General features: G+C 38.7%; 3 protein-coding genes across 4 annotated transcripts in view; 1 reads left to right on the top strand and 2 right to left on the bottom strand.

The window, feature by feature from the left end:
* Nucleotides 1–111: 111 nt before the first annotated feature.
* Nucleotides 112–1,267, top strand: LOC149036249 (uncharacterized). The gene is made up of 3 exons (XM_089189949.1): nt 112–364; nt 506–610; nt 1,144–1,267. The coding sequence occupies exons 1-3, from the start codon at nt 249–251 to the stop codon at nt 1,265–1,267; spliced, it is 345 nt and encodes a 114-aa protein (XP_089046075.1). The 5' UTR covers nt 112–248.
* On the bottom strand, nt 1,009–11,675 carry LOC113671901 (uncharacterized). Its single transcript, XM_089190699.1, has 16 exons — nt 11,065–11,675; nt 9,671–9,791; nt 9,198–9,349; nt 8,594–8,694; nt 8,357–8,448; nt 7,960–8,073; nt 7,062–7,154; nt 6,770–6,811; nt 6,293–6,406; nt 5,368–5,460; nt 4,812–4,868; nt 4,126–4,248; nt 3,445–3,555; nt 2,988–3,095; nt 2,249–2,356; nt 1,009–1,855 (listed from the first exon to the last, which is right to left on the bottom strand). The coding sequence occupies exons 1-16, from the start codon at nt 11,296–11,298 to the stop codon at nt 1,629–1,631; spliced, it is 1,890 nt and encodes a 629-aa protein (XP_089046825.1). The 5' UTR covers nt 11,299–11,675; the 3' UTR covers nt 1,009–1,628.
* Nucleotides 11,676–11,898: 223 nt separating this feature from the next.
* Nucleotides 11,899–17,843, bottom strand: part of LOC113671905 (uncharacterized) — a 13,691-nt gene continuing 7,746 nt past the window's right edge. For both annotated transcript variants that reach the window (XM_089190697.1, XM_027188168.2), the window contains 9 exons: nt 17,593–17,634; nt 17,314–17,427; nt 15,332–15,430; nt 15,081–15,134; nt 14,229–14,351; nt 13,634–13,744; nt 13,174–13,281; nt 12,595–12,702; nt 11,899–12,384 (listed from right to left, as the gene is read on the bottom strand). In XM_089190697.1, the coding sequence (XP_089046823.1) occupies nt 12,158–12,384; nt 12,595–12,702; nt 13,174–13,281; nt 13,634–13,744; nt 14,229–14,351; nt 15,081–15,134; nt 15,332–15,430; nt 17,314–17,427; nt 17,593–17,634 (986 nt within the window). In that variant the 3' untranslated portion in view covers nt 11,899–12,157. The remainder of the gene's footprint in view (nt 12,385–12,594; nt 12,703–13,173; nt 13,282–13,633; nt 13,745–14,228; nt 14,352–15,080; nt 15,135–15,331; nt 15,431–17,313; nt 17,428–17,592; nt 17,635–17,843) is intronic.

Genomic DNA, 17,843 nt, shown 5'->3' with positions numbered 1-17,843 from the left:
CCTTTGTTTGGTACCTGTTAAAAGGTCTTTCTGATTGAGGAAGCTGCCATACCTCTTACTTTTCAAATTACCTGTATGGGCTTTTCTCATGACGGGGATGATGTTGTTCTTTTGTGATCATGCAAATAAGCCTTCTTAGCCTAATTTTTTGTGTGAAAATTGTTTGAATTATTGCTTTTGGACATGTTGACGAAACTTGGGAGGCTGAGTTACATGGACGAAAAGGTTTTTATTGAGAACAGATCCGTATGGCGAAAAAATTGTACCCGAGGACTTGGATACCACCCGAGGCCACAGGTCGAGAGCGGTACTCAAGACAGCTTGTGCGTGTAATTGTCTCACTGGATGGCACGATAACCACAAGGTAACTTTGAATTCTTCTTTTCAGCCAATGACATTAACTAGCTACGAGGCAATCTGCTCCATCGGATTTTACAAACGATTGAAACCACGAGTACGCTCACAGTTCCGCTAACCTGATGCTCTTCACATGAAACTTTTGTAGCCAACACTTAACACTTCTTGGGTCGCCTAGCCTAAATGGAGGTTTCGAGAACCATTTGTCTTTATTTAGCACACAGAAAGGACACCGTACGGACAGCTGGCACAGGTGAGTATTTTTTGTTCTTTGTTTTTATTTGGTAGATAGTTTGTGTAAGAACTACCTTATAACGTATAAATATTGGGGTCGTTTTTAGTATGACTTGAATGGATGTGTGGTAACTTTTTGCATGGGCCGATCTCTGTTCGTATGAAATTTAAATTTTTAAAAAAGATATTTTTACTCTGCTTTAAATTTTCATATATCTTACTTATCAGTTTACCTCTTTACCTTACTTACCAGTTTACCTCTTTAAGTAGGTGAATAGTACGAAGACAACGGAACTACTCTGACGCGCGTGATGAGCAGTCGCTTACTCGGACATTTTAAATTTGTAAGCTCTCTAGCAAGTAGCGCATTCAATTGTCGCATTTAGGAGGGACAGTGATAAGTGATAAGTTTGAGGATTTTGGTGCGAAAATTGTGGTTTATTAAACTAACGTTATGTTAGTGACTTCTAGCCTGCTATTTTTAAAAGAGTTTTTTTTATTCGCTCACAGGCACCAACTTTTTGAAATGTATTTTCCTCTTATGTTTCTTAGTGAGAGCTTTCCCATTGAGGTTCTCATCTTCCCCTGGTTAAATGGACCTTTCCACTGCATAAGCTTGCATAATCACCAAACCGAACAGTTTTACAAAGTGAGTAGCAAGAATCAAATCAAGTAAGTTTCATACTTATGCCTTCGGCTTGCTGGTTAACGCAGGTTTGGATATTGCGGAATATCTCTGACGAATGTCTCGACCGCTACACTATAACACTCCTTCTAAAGCCACACCTCTAAGTTTTGATTACTATTTAAACTCAAAATTCTAAAGCAAAAAGGAAAATACAGAGCCCCTCTTTATAATTAGCTGAACTTTTCGTTAGAACTTTGTGGTTATTACGATTATTGTTGGACCGCGGGTTTAGTTTTCCACTTGGAGCCCAGTCATCACTTCCCTAGCGACGCAAAAAGGTTTCAACGCGTATATAGTCGGGTGCAAGTCGTGTTTGACAGGCAACAACGAAGTTCAGCTCTGTTCTTCTTTACAGCGTCATTATCATAAATGGCTTCGACTTTTTACTTGGAAAGACCACTGTACAAGCGGCTTGATCCACTAGTACGCATATCCTTCTAACTGTGTCAAATTTCTTTCCTGTGGGACATTTCACGTGACTTGTAACGCCATTCGAACAAGCCATGAATGCTTGGCACGTGGTGGGGGCCTGGTAATTACCGTTTTCTTTTCCTCCGCAAAACGAGGCTTCTGAAACTGAAAAAAGAGTCAGATGGTGCCAACTGGTTGATAATTCACAGATTTGGTGGGGAATTTACAGCCATTTCTCCTCTAAAAAGTATTAAAAACAAATTGAGCTCAGAGTGCAGGAAGGATAGAGTCGAAAGGTACAAATATCGGAGAAGATTGATTAATGCAACACAACATTTACGTTATGAGGTATAAGGTAGATATTGATTACTGTGCACTCCTTTCCACAATTCCCCAGCCTTCCAAGGTATTGCCAAAAATGTCAAAACATTGCAACGCGGGAAAAATGCAAAATATTGCTGATTTCTTGTCCGCAAATGTAGTTTTTAACCAGGTTTCAAGTCTTATTCTCTCAACTGATGAAATAGAGCTTTTTTCGATAAGAAAACTGTCACTTACATGGAACATCACAGCTTCGTGGACAATGATCCACCATCCATGTCCAGTTGGATTTTTTACATTCGTCCATCGCAGACCAAGCTGGACATTCGTTATGTCTGTCGTAGACTTTAGGAAATATCATATTTTAAATATGTCTGTTTAGGTACTCGTTCGTTCTATGTATCCTGTTCACAAGTTACTTTTTCAAAGTGTTTATAAAAGGCGGGTGTTCTATCATTACATTGGCAGGTCAAGTAGAGGTTAATTGGAATAAAGCATTCAGATGTGTTACTTCAAAACCCCCATCCCCCTGGACTGGATGCTTTTCTATATTCCTGGGTGGAGAGGGTTAAAAAAAACGACAGTTGGTCAGCATGCACTGTACTCTTATTGACAGCGGTAATCGTCATCACAGTAGTCAAAATGTTGTGGATTCGCGAGGCGAAGCCGAATGAGTCCGCCGCAAGTTTTGACTACTGTGACGAAAAATGCCGTTGTAGATAAGATTAAAGACCACGCTAGACCACGGTCGATTTGTTTTTTACTACAATGTCGACGTCGTATAGAACTATTGTCTCAGTACGTGACACGTTGAAGTGAGCAGTGTTGTCTGTACTCTTGCCGAAAACGACAAATTGACCAATTAGATTGCGACATTACTGCCAATCGTGGTGAAACACATTTTGAGAGTTGAGAAAGTTGTAGAGTTAAAAAAAGGTTTACGCATCGCTCTTAATAGAAATGAAAGTTCTCTCACCTTTGCATAAACCACAGCTTCTCCGACATTTTTCGTGTATCTTTTCACCTGAGTTGCATTGGTTTGATAAAGCCCACGATGGACATCTTGGGTCAGAATCTGTGCAATCTGTGATCGTTTCAAAACGTTGCACTAAATTGTTGCAGAATAATTAAACTCCCAAACAATTAATCAATCTTAAAAATATATTATTAATATTATTCATAAATGGCTTCACTTCTTAACTAGGTCCTCTGAATTTAGTAACGCATTTGGGTCGCTATAAAAAGAAAAAAACAGTCTTAGAAGTCGACGCTACTGCTACTCGATACCACAACCCTGAGTCATCTTCAATGAAATTTCTGCGTTCTTTTCCACTGTTAGCCAATCATACTCTCTCCCTCGTCTCCTGTAACTTTCCCTGAATTTCTTTCTCTGCAGGGGTAACGCTCAGTGGCCCCCACTCCATCCAGCTCACCTCCACATTGATTGCAACTTTTTCTGCAGTTTTTAAGCATCCATAATCTGTTTTTTTCACATTCTCCAGCGTAAGCCCACCTTGAGCAGCTTGGGTTTGCATCAGTGCAGTCTGCGAGGAAACGATTATTTTACCTATGGGTGTTATAGGGTCGTAATATTCGTTTTCTTCCTGAGCACAAAAAAAAAAAACGGTTTTCTCTATTTTTCATCAATAGTGTTGGTTATGCTTGTTTCCCTGCCTCAAATTGTACTTATTACGAGTATTTTTTGTTATGAGCATTTTTATTGTTTTTTTTATTGCTATCGTAATTATTGTTACCGTTATGATGACGATGATGATAACTTTCTGAGAATGTTCGCTATTCCTAGCAGAGATGTTTTCTTGATTGCCAGCAGTTTAATGATTTTCTCATGATTGTTATAATAGTAATTGTTATAAGTATGATTGTCATCATCATTATTGTCATATTCCTATTCTAAATACCCAATAGATGGGCTTTGAGGTTTAATGTATCATGGTTTGATTTTCACTGTGAAGCCTTCTCAGCTTGTTACCAGCTAGATCAGTGATGCGCTCTCGTTTATTTCTTCCCCTTTCAGAATCAACCCGATTTAGCAAATCGCTTACGGGACATTCGCATGTTTACGGTATGATTTAGGATTGTCTATGCTCATCTACCTTTTGGTGCCTGATGATGCCGGCAGCTGACGCAACAATTCGGTATCATCCACAGCGGGTTCTTTTCACACTCACCAACTGCCGCCCATCCCTCGCAACCAGAATTTTGGTCGGTTTTACACACTTGGAATCAATGAGATATAAGATGAAACATGAAAACACAGTACTGAAGAGTAAATTGACTCATTTCTTTCCGAAGAGGTATGATATCATTAAGCACGATAAAATAGTAATTTGTAGTCTTTGAACAATTGATTATGATTATGGCTAGGGAATGACCTTTAAAAAGTCGCTATTAAAAAAAAAGTCACAATTATTGTTCGATAGATTTGAGAGGTGTTACATATTTCCTAATCACAGTCTATAGATCGAATCATACGCCCAAATTATATTTTCAATTTCGTCTCATTTGTGTAACGGAACAAACTAATCTAGATCAAAGGTAGCAACTTTTGTAACAATGAATGTGCACTACACTGCTACAGTACACTTGCAAGGGAAAAAAATTCTGTCTAGTGCCTGAACAAACCAAACTAAAGGTGGCAACATTTTGAGAAATGATTATGCACTACAGTGTTAAAGAACGTTTGCAAGGGAACCTAATTTAACAATTTTTCGCAGCCGGCCATAGCTGATTCGAAGAATTGTTCATATTCAGTGAATGTAGGGTTTTTAGCCAGGCATACCTTGAGGCTTGGGTGTGGGTAGAACTGCTATAGCATTTGGAGTCACAGTGGAAGAAACTATGAATAGACAATAGCAGAGCAAAGTGATATCTGACATAAATTACTTCCGTTGCGTGAGTTTTAGTTTCAGCTGTTTATTTTTCTTCTTAAATAAATGAAGTGGAGCTTGCTTAGCCCCATAACTATACAAAATAGTAGTAACCCATCAAGCCGGAAAATTTTTTGCTACTTTTAACATGCGTGGTCAATTGTACCGCAGGCACGCCAACGCCACGGCTTTGTCCAGTAGTTCGGTGGTCAGTGCACTGGGCTCCGAGTCGGACGACCCGGCTCTAGTCCTGGCCAGGGCAAGGCGTTGAGACGTGCGGGAAAAAAAAAGTGCGAGCTCTGCTTTTAGGCTTGGCTAAATCTATATATTATTTTATACCCTTTTTTTTGTTCTCCGCAACCTTTGAGAAAACTAGACCCCATGTACCTCGAACAGCGGTACACCTCTATTACCAACCTTTTACCCATTTACACCACACTGAAATGTTTATGATTGAAGTACATTTACCTACTGGTTTTGAGGTAATTACTCCGGGTTGAGGTGTTGTTGGCATTGCTGTGACAGGAGCTGCTGTTGTGGTAACTTGGCCACCTGCAGGGACTGAATAAGATAAGCCACCATCATTTTATGCGCGAACAACATACTATATCCATCGCAACGACTTACATCTCATAATTCGCTTTAAGTGAGGTGAATAGAAAGTACGCCTTTCTTTTCCACAACTGATAATAATTGATAATAATTGACAACTGATAATAGTTCTGATAATAATTTCATTTAAACGATTGATAATGATGATAATAATTATAATAATACAGCATAAATGTCTGATGTGCAAATAAAGCAATTTTCAAATGCGCATCACGAAAATAGTGCATGATCATGATATAGGGATACCGAATGATGATATCAACAATTTATAGGGTTTTATGGCTTTTGCGCATGGCCTTTTGTTAACCAGCTTATAATTTACGCCTTCACTCTATTTGGCAAACAGATCGTGAGATATGCAGCACTCAGCTCTAGGATTTATTTCAAAGAGGTAAAACGAAAAATCGTTTAAGCGCAACTTAAGGGCTCCGTTTAACAAGTAATAAAAATCATTAACAAATTTGATGCTAATCAAAAGTTCCTGAGGTCTAAGATTACGTGAGAATTATTTAATATCCGTTTTATACCGTCAAGTCATGTAGCATGTTGTTTTGATCTACTCACAACGTATATTTTTTAAAATTAAAAACTTAAAGCCACGTTAGATCCCTAACTGCAATGTATGCATGTTAAATCACAATCTCTTCCAAGCGTTCGTGTTCGAATAACGTCATGGGTATATATATTCCATACCCGTTTTTCGCTATCATGTGAGCTCTTGACCTGATTAAAACCTTCATAATTGCAACTGAACAACCTAAAGCCACCTAAGATTCCTTACCGCAATATCCGCAGGTCAAAGCACAATCTATTTCCATGAATTTCTGTTTACAATCAAAACCAGCTTTCACACGGTATTGGCAGGTTTCCGTCCCAGCCTTGTCGTAACAACGATCTGAAACGATTTCATGGGGAGCCTGGTGATTTATTGCACGTACAATGTGATAAAGAATTGTCTGCGCACTATTTTGATAATTTTCAAAATGCACCCATTAAAGAATAGCGCACTTTTTGTATCATTTATCACCTACCAAAAGGTTTTCAGTGATAGATCGATATCTCACCAGGAAACTGCAAACAAATCTGGACAATGATAGTTGCTTATCCTGCTTTGAAACTTTGAGTTGATCTCGTAAATGAATAGATGAACGTTTTGGTTTATAAAATCAAGGAAACTCAGTGTTGTATAGCATAAGCGTGGAATGAACAAGTCGTAGAATCTACGGCATAAAGAAGATTAAGCGTGTCAATAACTTACTTTCACAGTTTTCTCCATAATAGCCAGGTTCGCATGCCTTGTCTAGAAAAGGATTGAAAGAAACAATGATATATTATTCAGTCGAGGTGTTCTCACAAGCAAAGTGGCCCACACCGGCGGAGCTCGCCTGTTTTAATGGCTGTCATAAGGCTCCTTGGGGTATTGATACTTCTACCGGATGGGAGGTTAACTCCGCAGCATTTTGTCGCCTTTCCCAGACAGTCAATTTTTACCACGAAGTTTCAGATTTATAGGACTGTTCTACTTCACGTTACCGATTCCTGTGGCCTACCTGAACAGTCCATACCCCTCCAGCCAGAAGCGCAAGAACAAACGCAGTCCTGTTCGTTTAATGTACCTCCGTTTTGACATTTTAAAGGACACTCTAAAAAGAAAGCGATATAAAGATCCGGGAAATTATGGGTATGCCTTACGAGAAAATTAAATTTATTACTCATGCGCCTCTTAGAGGCCTGATTTAAAATTCGGAATCGTTCTTGTTCAGTCAGATTAATCACAAATCGTTGTCGAGATTCTAAAGCACATGCGTGGGTGCATGTTTCTCACGTGTGGGTTTCAAGAGTTTGTTTAAATGCAAGTAAAAACGCTATCTGAAGGGGTATAACACTTTTCCTCGTGTTTTGCAGATGTCTTTTACGTGCTTTTCACGTGAAACATTACTTGCATATAAAATTTTGTTGTGAAATAAGAACGACAACCTTGTTAAGATTGTGGCTAGATTTTACCAGTGCGAGCGCCTTTCAGCACATAGATTTGCGCTTTAGGTTCTCAATATTGAGTTGATAATATAAAAAATATTGAAAATGATTTCAGCATCCTGATTAATGTTTAAAATAGTTTTGAAAATTTGGCGATAATCCACAGCATCCAGTAAAAGATGTTTTCAAGTCAGTGGACCAGAGGGTTACTGAAAATAATGAGCGTATGCAACAAGTTTTATTTCGACTCTCTTTACTACATCGTGCTGAATACACACATCACTTCTGAGTCGCCTTTTTCTTTATAACGTAACGATTTGTTCACTTTTATAACGTCGTTTTTAACAAAAATCTTCAGAACTGAGACAAGCAAGAATTACGCCTTTAGTTCTTCCTGTTCATTACACTAAGCAGCGAGTTTAAGAACAAGACACACTTACACATTAACATTTGGTTTCAATTCATACTCACTGCACATATTGCATAGTTTAGGACACTTCTTCTCCATTAATTCTGGGTGTGAAGAACACATCGCTGCCGTCAAAGAAGTACCTCCGCAATCTTTGTCGAAGTCAGTGCAATTTCCTAAAATTGATTTTTAAATTTTAATTCCATTGTAAAAAGGTTCAGAAACACTGATAAGTCTGGAGTAAGATGAGCGTCCTGGACTCACTAGTAAATTGTTAGTGTGGGTTTAGAATCACATCGTAGCCTTGAACGCTCTGTTACTACAAGTAAGGTTACAGCTGCTGTGAGTTGTTAGTTTGACTTTTACTATATCGTAACACTGAACACCCTGTTATCAAGGTTACAGCCGTGGCTTGTTAAAAAATGGTTTGTTTATTTCAATTGGTTTCGTTTCACTTACGACACAGATTTTTGTAGCACCATCCTTTACCAGATGCGCATTTGGTGCAGGGGGTCCCAGCCTTGTATGGGTATTGACCTCCAATGTTACCTCTAAAGTTCAAGTAAAAAGCAAAAGTGTACATTAGCTGAGACCAACGTTGTAAAGCTGGACCAGGTCCACAGTACACGGAAAAAGAAAAGAGAAATTTTCTATTGCTAACACACTTAAGAATATAAAGTAACGACTTGTGCTTACGTTGTATAGTCACAGGCCACCATTGTTCCCTCGACACCGTCGTTAAAGCTCGAACAGAAGTTAACTGCGCATCCAAGATGCTTCGCTTGAGCCCATGCCAGCTGAAAAGGAAACTTAAATCACGTTTTTGTATTCATACCTCTATAGAAATATCCTTCTTAGTACAAGATGATAGCATCTTAGTAAGACACAGGGACAAGCAAATGTAATGCATTCAACTGATTACCTGCCGCTGGCTGTTTGCGCCCTCGATCGTCCGTTATTTACTTTCGTTTGTAGGGCCGTATAGGCGCTTCTCCTTCAGTTCATTAAGTTGTCCTTTGATTGGTGTTTATTTCTGTCCCTTCCCTTTTTGCTTTTGCTTGATTTCTTCTTTACTGTTAGCTTTTATCGCTGGTTTTTAAAATTCCTAGCTTACTCATTTTCAAACTTCTAACTTTCTTCCTTGTGTGCGTCCTAAAGCTTGTTGGTTTAATCATTTCCGTCACGGCTAAAACACAAAGTTTTTAAATCAGTGATCGCTGTCGACTGGAACCTTCAGTTTTCTTTACAACTTTTAAATGCCCTGTGAACAAGCTGCACATGCGCAGCAGCTCCAAAATACCTGTGTGTAATGTCCACAAGGTGACTTTCTACAAGAAGCTCCCATCGGGCTTGTGTACTTGCCAAATATCCAGTATTTATGTTCATTGTACCATCTCACCACGCGGTCCACTGGGTTTGAAAGCTCTCCATACTCCCTAGCAAGATTTTGACCTAGGAACAAAATCACAACAATTCAAAAGGGAGGCAGCAAGTGATTTAATCCTTATAGCAGCTTTTTTGGTATTGATCCACTAAACCCACGCTTAATTACGGCTAATGTTCATCAGTCTTCATGAACAAGGAATATACATAATAAAATCTCATGGTTATTATGATGAGAAACAATCCCGCCATTTTCTCTTCGTATTAACCTTCCATCGATAATTCTGTTCGGATAGATTTAAACCTCCTCCTGTTTTTGGGTTTACGTCGCAAACATACTTCACACTTGAATGTATAGCCTGACTTCTAAATTGTACAAAATATATTTACCTATTTGTCCCTTGAAAGGCACGCTGTATGGATATTGGCTTCCAAACATCACAAACCCGTGGTCCCAGATGCACTTGTCTGCCCACATTTGAGCCATATTTGCAAGATTATCGTCCCACACCTATGATCAAAGACTATTTGATAGATTGACTATATTTCACGCGCTACTGAGCGTGAATGAGGAAATAATACAGTAGAAAGGAAAAATCAGGACGTTGGCCGGGTAATGTTTATTTCACTAAAATTATTTTTAGATTGGGTGGGAAGCATAGCGGTTTCCTAATGCAGTTTCTTATTGCTGAAGTAATTTGATATTAAAGAACCAATCTCACCGCTGTTCGTCAGTACATCAACAAGGCGCACCGAAAGAGGACAGATATTTTCCATTTTCCGCGAGCAAAGGGCCATATGCGAATCGAAAAGCAAAGCACGACATGAACATGTATACAATTAAACAAAATTCGTTTCCGGATCTAGCAAAACCTGACTCATGCCTCGCCGCATGGATATGAAGGTTTGCAATAGAACCGCTACATTTGTACAAAGAAAAACGGCTTCGTAATGTTCGGTTAGTCTGAGAATTTAATTATTCTGTGCTTTATCCATGTAACCGTCATTGATTTCTAAACCTAATTTTCAATAGTTTCTCTCTCATGTCAACACACGCATGGGGTGGTCTAGGTACGACCATCTACAAATAACCGAAGTGAAATCGACTCATTCCGAGGCTTTCTTCTCTGTCTCATTAATGGACCTGGACCTAATGCCATCTACTCGTATCTCCGTCTTAGCCCGAGTCTGATTCCCTCACAGTTAGTGTATGACCATGTGTGAAACAAGCTCCGGCATTTTTCTCCAACCACTAGAGCTTCCTGGACTCGAGACTCGACTCAATTCGCCTTATTATATGCTTTTTTTTAAATGTACATTTACTTTTGATTTTGAATCATATAATCACCTACCCAGATTTGCATTGTCATTGTTGTTTATATTTGAAGTCACGATTGCGTTTTAAGTTCGCAGTAGTGCTGCCATACACTATACATTTATAAAGAGTGTCATAACATTGGGGTGCAAATCTTTTAAGTGGTACTACTCTCTTGAATTAAGGTCAAACCTTTATATAATAGCCAAGCTAGTCTTGTGGCCCAAGAGAAAGTACTGACATGGAAATAAACACTTACTTCCTGAATTATGCCGTTCCTGCCCACATGAAAACAAGGAAAATAACTGGCTTGCTTGCCAAGTGGAGAGGAGTGTGCCTAGTTAACCTTTTACGGGAAAGTACGAAGGCAGAACGTTTTTTGTCTCAGCGTTTCAATAATCCGGCCCTAAAAGCGCGAAGATTTCCATTTGGCCCTAAAATCTCTATTGACATTTTTTTTTTCACTCACCAAAAACTCCATATCGGCCGCAGTTGGTTGCACCATTCCGCGAAATTTGTTATTTTCGTCGAGGAACTTTTCTTTTTCTTCAGCTGTAAGTCTACAAGTTTTAAAATCCTGACTCCTTGGCGACTTCATAGCGAGAGACGTTACACTGTCCTTTGTGCGAAACTGTACAGTGAAGCTAACAACCAAACAAAGGAAATGGCCGAATGCATCTCTTTGCCTACTCCGAGGTAACATAACAAGATTCTGTCTGACTGAAATTATTATGGTCAAAAGACAGTGATTCTTATTTTAGATTTATGCCCTTACACTGGCTCATTAGGTTGTTATTCAGTTGACCTGTTCAAAAATTTGGCTTTAGATAACCCGAAAGGTTACATGTTTACTTCGGGTCAACAGCGCAAGGAGTGTCAAGAGGAACTCGTCAATTTTTGCCGCTGTTCCCCAATACTGTCGACCTGTCGAATACTTTTGTGTTCCAAGAATGGTAACCAGAAAATTTTTGCACTATTTGACTTATATGTAACTGGTTGTAACTCTTCTTATTTCTCAACGAAATTTAGCATCGTTTTTGTGGTACCCGTTAAAAGGTCACCAAGTACCTACACGAGACCAAGAAACAATTCTTTTTAATCACATCATGTGACTAAGAGTACCGAGTTCCATGAAAATTTTGCGCAACAGTAAGTTCGCCCAAAATAAAACTCCGCAAAATTTACAGCGAAGTGTCCATGTCAATTTAAATAAAATTGAAAATAATTATAATAATAATAATGATAATAATAATGATGATGATGATGGCAACAATGATAATAATAACGAAAACAAGGAGAAGAATAAAGGTTCATTCATTGTATAATTAAAAACTATTCTTAAGAAGACTCGAAAGGGTTTTCCGCAATTTACAGCAAGTGTCCTAAATCATAAGTTGAAAATGAAAATGGCGAGCTCTTATATTTAGCTGAACTTCTCAGATCAAAAGCCCAAGTTACAGTTCGGAGCCAAATCATCACTTTGCTAGAAATACAGAAGAGATTAAAAACGTATATAAAACCAGTTGCAGTTTGCCTACAATACAATCAGTCAATGTTCTTCTTTACAGCGTCACAATCATAAATGGCTTTGACTTTTTACTCGGAAGAACCACTGTACAGGCGGCTTGGTCCACTAGTACACATATTCTCTTGAGTGTATCAAATTTCTTTCCAAATGGACACTGCACGTGACTTGTGACGCCATACGAACACGCTATGTATGCTTGGCACGTGGTGGGGGCCTGATAATTACCGTTTTCTTTTCCACCACAAAACGAGGCTTCTGAAACTGAAAAACAAATCAGGTGGTTCCCTACTGGTTGATACGCGATTTCAAAAGGTACTTAAAAACAAATCGAGTCCAGTGCAGATAGGATTGAGGCGAAAGGTAAAGATGCAAAATCTTTGGATGGCGCCAAACCTTGCTGTCGGCTGTTAAGCAGGTTTCAAGTCTCAAGCGAAACAACTGAACCTTTCTGATTAGAGAACTGTCACTTACATGGAACATCACAGCTTCGTGGACAATGATCCACCATCCATGTCCAATTGGATTTTTTACATTCGTCCATCGCAGACCAGGCGGGACATTCTTTGTGTTTGTCGTAAACTGTGGAGAATGTTATGTTCAAAATTGTGTATATTCTGTCAAGTGTCACGTTTTCATCGAATTTTATCCTATTTATGTTTTTAAAAAACAATTTAAAGTCAAGTAGAGGTCACTTGTGCACACCAGCTAAGAACCCAACCCTGCCGTACTCCAGGAATTAAGTAGCGAGAGGTATTGCTGCAAAACCCCCTTCCCCTGTGAGGGCTCGTGACCCCATCCCCCTCCCCCCCGCCCTTCCTAAACTTCTTTTTGTCAAATTAAGCTAAACACGGCGTGGAGGACAATCTGGCGAGTGTCCTTTGTTCGACACAGTGTGACCCCTCTTTGAAAAATCCTGCCAGGTTTCCCTGATGGAGAGGAGAGAGTCACTGTGGTAGTAAGGAAAAATTTTACAATAAAAAAAATTATGGTATAGAAAGATTTCCACGCTACGCAAAGAGACATACGCGTGAAAGAATCGAAACCTTTTACCTCTGCATAAGCCACAACTTCTTCTGCATTTTTCGTTTATCTTATCACCCGAGCTGCATTGGTTCGATAAAGCCCACGATGGACATTTGGGGTCAGAATCTGTGCAATCTGTAAACGTATCAAAACAGCCGGGTGTATTTAATCTTGCAGAAAAATTAAACTACCTAACGAGTAATCAATCTTTAAATATAATTATGAGTTTCCACGAATGGCTCCACTTCTTAAGGGGCTCTGGAATTTAGTGGTGCTGAATTTATTAGAATTTTGCAAAATAAAACTAAGAAGGTGACGCTGCAGTCGGTATCGCCACTTGTTAACAGGAACTAAATTCATATACAGTTTAATTTCCGCAATCCTGTCTACTCTTAGCCGGTCATGCTCTACAACCCCGTCTCCTGTAACTTTTTAGTTCCTCTCTTTTCGGGGTAGCTCTCTTAAACCCTCGCCTCAGCCAACTCACCTCCACATTGATTGCAACTTTTTCTGCAGTTTTTAAGCATCCATACTCTGTTGTTTTCACATTCTCTAGCGTAAGCCCACCTTGGGCAGCTTGGGTTTGCATCGGAACAGTCTGTTGAGCAAACTGTTATTTCACTTTTGTGTCACAGTGTCACCATGCTTTCTTCCTAAGCAAAATAACTGTTTTTTTGTCATTTCTCAACAGTACTATTGATTGTGTCAACGTCTATGCCATCATCATCATTATTATCATCATTACTATTATGGTAATTAGCATCATTGTTACTATTATTTTATAATTATTATTAGTATTGATATTATCACCACTGTCATTATTGTTGTTATCATTATTATTGTTAGAATTATCTTCATCATGATAATGATATTTCTATTCTCCTATCCATCAAAGTTCAGGTGTAATGTTTCATAGTTTTATTGATTGTTAAGCTTCCTTAACTTGCTATTAGCTAGATGATACGCATTCGAGCCTTAGTTTTTTTTCTCTTACCTTCATAAGAGTCAGCCCGTTCTAGGAAATCGCTTAAGGGACATCCGAATGTTTTTGATATGATTTTGTATCACATGCGTTCATCTACCTTTTGGTGCCTGATGGTGCTTGCAGCTTATGCAACAATTCGTTATCATCCACAGCGGGTTCTTTTCACACTCGCCAACAGCTGCCCATCTCTCACATCCAGAATTTTGGTCGGTTGTACAAACTTCGTAAATATGTGATCAAAATTAAAATTTGTTAAATAGGAATGTATAATAAATTGGTGACAACTGTACGCGTGTTTTTGTCAAAAGTTTGAAAATTTTCTGAGCCTCCTAAAATCATGAATTAACGCTGAAATTTCGCGCCAAAATTAAGGAGCATTTGTAATATTAGGCTGATATTAGAGAAATAATAGGTACAAAATTTATTTTTAAAGAGGCTCTGATGATGTCATGAAGCTAAGTTAAATAGGAATGTTTAAAAGAAAACAGTTATGACAATGTATCGAGACCATAAGAAGCGCCCTTTTGCCTGTTTATAGAGGCCATCGTTATTTTGATTTTAAGGTTACAGCGCTGGAAATTTAGAATATAGCATCGTCAGTGAAACGAGAAAAGGAAGAAAAAAAATCTACAAATGAAAATTGAATTTCAAGAGAGAATTGAAAGCTGTGACATCTATTTTTAATGACAGACCATGGAACGAATTGAGCCGACTCAATCCAAACAAAAAGGACAATTGTGGTCACTGTCTCTTTTTCCTAATTCGGTCGAAGAGGTGCATTGAGGTCAACTACATATTTTTAGAAACGGTTGTGGACCAAATTGTTATAAAACGTGTGCCAGGGAAATTAATTCTGTCTTGACAGTTGTTATGATTGCGTGCAGCCGGCTGTAGCTGATTAGAATAATTGTACACAACCAAATAGTTTAGTGTCTTTTTCCAGACATACCTTGAGGCTTGGATGTGGGTGGAACTGTTACTGAACTTGGAGTGCTAGCAGAAACTGTAAATAAACAACAAGAGAGGGAAATAATCTATCGCATCGCATACATTCTCTTTTGTAAGTTTCTTTCCCGCGCTTTTTGTATCTTAAACCCGGTGTTTTGTTCTCCGCCAATTTCGAGAAAATTGAACATCATACACCTATGGGTCCGCTATCCATGTACTCCACACCAAAATGTTTGCGTGGGGTACACATACCTACTGGGTGGGATGTTACTGATCCTGGTTGAGGTGTTGTTGGCAAAGCTGTTACAGAAGCTGCCGTTGCGGTAATTTGATTTTGGCCACCTGCAAGGACTGGATATGAGAACAACAACTTTCGTCAAACAGGAACAAGAGGATTTGTTCAGTAACACAGTAAAATTGTCCGAAACAAACTACACGTAGCCGAGAGTCTTACGAGAAGGTTTTCGCTGTGTAGTAATTGGTCACCTATCTTTGAGCCTTATACACCTTACATTCCCGACACATAGCCGAGAGTCATACGAGAAGGTTTCCACTGTGTAGTAATCGGCCAGCTTTCTTAATGGCTTCTTCAGCGCGCACGGTTCTTACTTAGTAAAATATAAATTCTATTGTAGACTTCTGTTCTTTTTTAAATATTTTTGCCTCTTGCTTTTACACATAGTCTTACATTATTTAATTTAAATCAACAACTTCAGGGGCAAGCCAATGTAACTTTTGCACATGGCCAACGTATAGTTTGTGCCTTAATTTTAAGCTGCAATTAAAGCGCGAGATATGCAGTACTATTATTTCTTTCAAAGAAGGAAGACGTAAACAGTTTTAAACACAGTTAATTAAAGCTTTGTTAAACAGGTAATAGACACATTTAATGTAGACAATAATGATGTTAGTCAAAAATCCCTCAAGGGTATGAGTTAAATTTTTAAATAATTTATTCCATACCCGTTGTGGGGTATCAAGTCAAGTAGCGTAGGGTTTTGACTTGATTAATAATGGCAATAGGACCGAGTGAAGTCCAATCCAACAAAATCTGTTAATCACGAGTGTGATTACAGACAGATTACAGACAGGCTTGGACGACACGAAGTCCTGTTACCAATTAATCGAAACCATGACAGAATTTGAGAAAGAAACTAGACATCGATTATACGTTTTCACAAAAAAAGAGACAACAGCGCGCACATGACGCTTTCTATCCACTTACACATGCCTGTGTAAGTGGACAGGGTTTTTTGACCGCACGAGATCCGGGTATGAACATAACGCGAGCTTTAAAAGTGACAACATGCAAAACAAACATGGCGGCTCGATACGATTGCTCAATTGTTATCTGAAAAGGCGTGTTAAAAACAGTTTAACACAATACAGTTTTTATGTGATGGAATCCTGAAAAAGAGGCTAACCGAAAAGAAAACACCGTGCGAAAGATTACCGAAAGGCGACATATGACGCGACAGATTCGAAAGTTTACGCATGCTCAGACATAGATCTTGGCGAAGTTCTATTCTATTACGTAATGTTATGGAATAAAGAAAATAGAGATCTTCGAGCGAGATTTATCGTGTTTCTTTTGGTAGATTTCCTAAGATTTGCTGGACTGTTAAACATGTGTGCCCTTCCTAGTGTCTGTTAGTAAACAAAAAAAATTCATAAGACCAAATTTGAGATAGAGGCAGAAAACACAAAATTGCAAATAACGTGCAAACTGCCCATGTAACCCTTTTCGGCTTTTAAATGATCGGCAGGACAAATTTCACAAATTGTGAACATTTTGAGAGATTTCATTGATGCAAATTGAAGAAAATCAAAGGCAAAGCCAAATTATCACTGGCGAGCGCCCCCCTTCGTGGAACCTTAGCTCAGTAACAAAAATCATTTTGATAATATTTACTACAGCAAACGATAGTTCGAACCTTGCTCATTGACCTTATGATGGCTTTTAGTGAACTAGAAAAGCGAAAACATGAAAAATTTCTAGAAAAACAATACGCTGGCGTGCGCGCCAACATTGAGCAAACACCCTATGGAACTTCCTTGACTGTCCCTTAACTGTTCTATTACATCGTCCAATTACAAGCATGACGTGTACACTGTCTTACTAGTGCTTAAATCGGGCTGGTGATAACCAATCATGTTCGAGAATTTTGTTATAGTTTTGATTAACGGCTAGATAATTCCGGCTGGACAACTTTAAGTCACCACAGATTCCTCACCGCAATATCCGCATGTTAAAGCACAATCTATCTCCATGTATTTCGATGAACATTTGTGACCAACTTTCAGTCGATATTGGCAGGTTTCTGTCCCAACCTTGTCGTAACAACGATCTGAAACGATTTCATGGAGAGCTTAGTTACTCAGTGCACACTGATACGAAGTGAAATTCAATGAAAGTTGGTTAAGTCAAGTTAAGGAAATTGTTATAAGGCATAAGCCTGGAATGAACAAGTTGTAGGTTCCATGGAATAAAAAAAAGCATTTCGCTGACTTACTTTCGAAATTTTCTCCATAAAAGCCAGGTTCACATGCCTTGTCTAGAAAAAGGATTGGAATAGACGATAATATGTCATAAAGTAGAGGTGAAGTCTACACATGATAAAAGTGGCCCATGTTTTAATACTTGTCGTGAGGATCCTTGGGGTAAAACTTCTCCCACCGAATTGGATCCCAATCCTCCTTGGATTATTCCACGACATTACGTCAATTTTTCCAGATGACCTCCCGTAACTCATTTATACTCATA

The sequence above is a fragment of the Pocillopora damicornis genome, chromosome 12, assembly GCF_964200805.1.
Source record: "Pocillopora damicornis chromosome 12, jaPocDami1.2, whole genome shotgun sequence".
Classification (NCBI taxonomy): Eukaryota; Metazoa; Cnidaria; class Anthozoa; order Scleractinia; family Pocilloporidae; genus Pocillopora; species Pocillopora damicornis.
This window is presented reverse-complemented; position numbering and strand designations above follow the sequence as displayed.

Coding starts and splice junctions, on each gene's coding strand:
- LOC149036249 (XM_089189949.1), top strand. CDS start 249: ATGGCGAAAAAATTGTACCCGAGGACTTGGATACCACCCGAGGCCACA. Junction 365..505: donor GATGGCACGATAACCACAAG/GTAACTTTGAAT, acceptor AAACTTTTGTAG/CCAACACTTAACACTTCTTG. Junction 611..1,143: donor CGTACGGACAGCTGGCACAG/GTGAGTATTTTT, acceptor TATGTTTCTTAG/TGAGAGCTTTCCCATTGAGG.
- LOC113671901 (XM_089190699.1), bottom strand. CDS start 11,298: ATGTTACCTCGGAGTAGGCAAAGAGATGCATTCGGCCATTTCCTTTGT. Junction 8,074..8,356: donor GTGCTACAAAAATCTGTGTC/GTAAGTGAAACG, acceptor AATCAATTTTAG/GAAATTGCACTGACTTCGAC. Junction 1,856..2,248: donor ACGAAGCTGTGATGTTCCAT/GTAAGTGACAGT, acceptor CTCTTTTTTCAG/TTTCAGAAGCCTCGTTTTGC.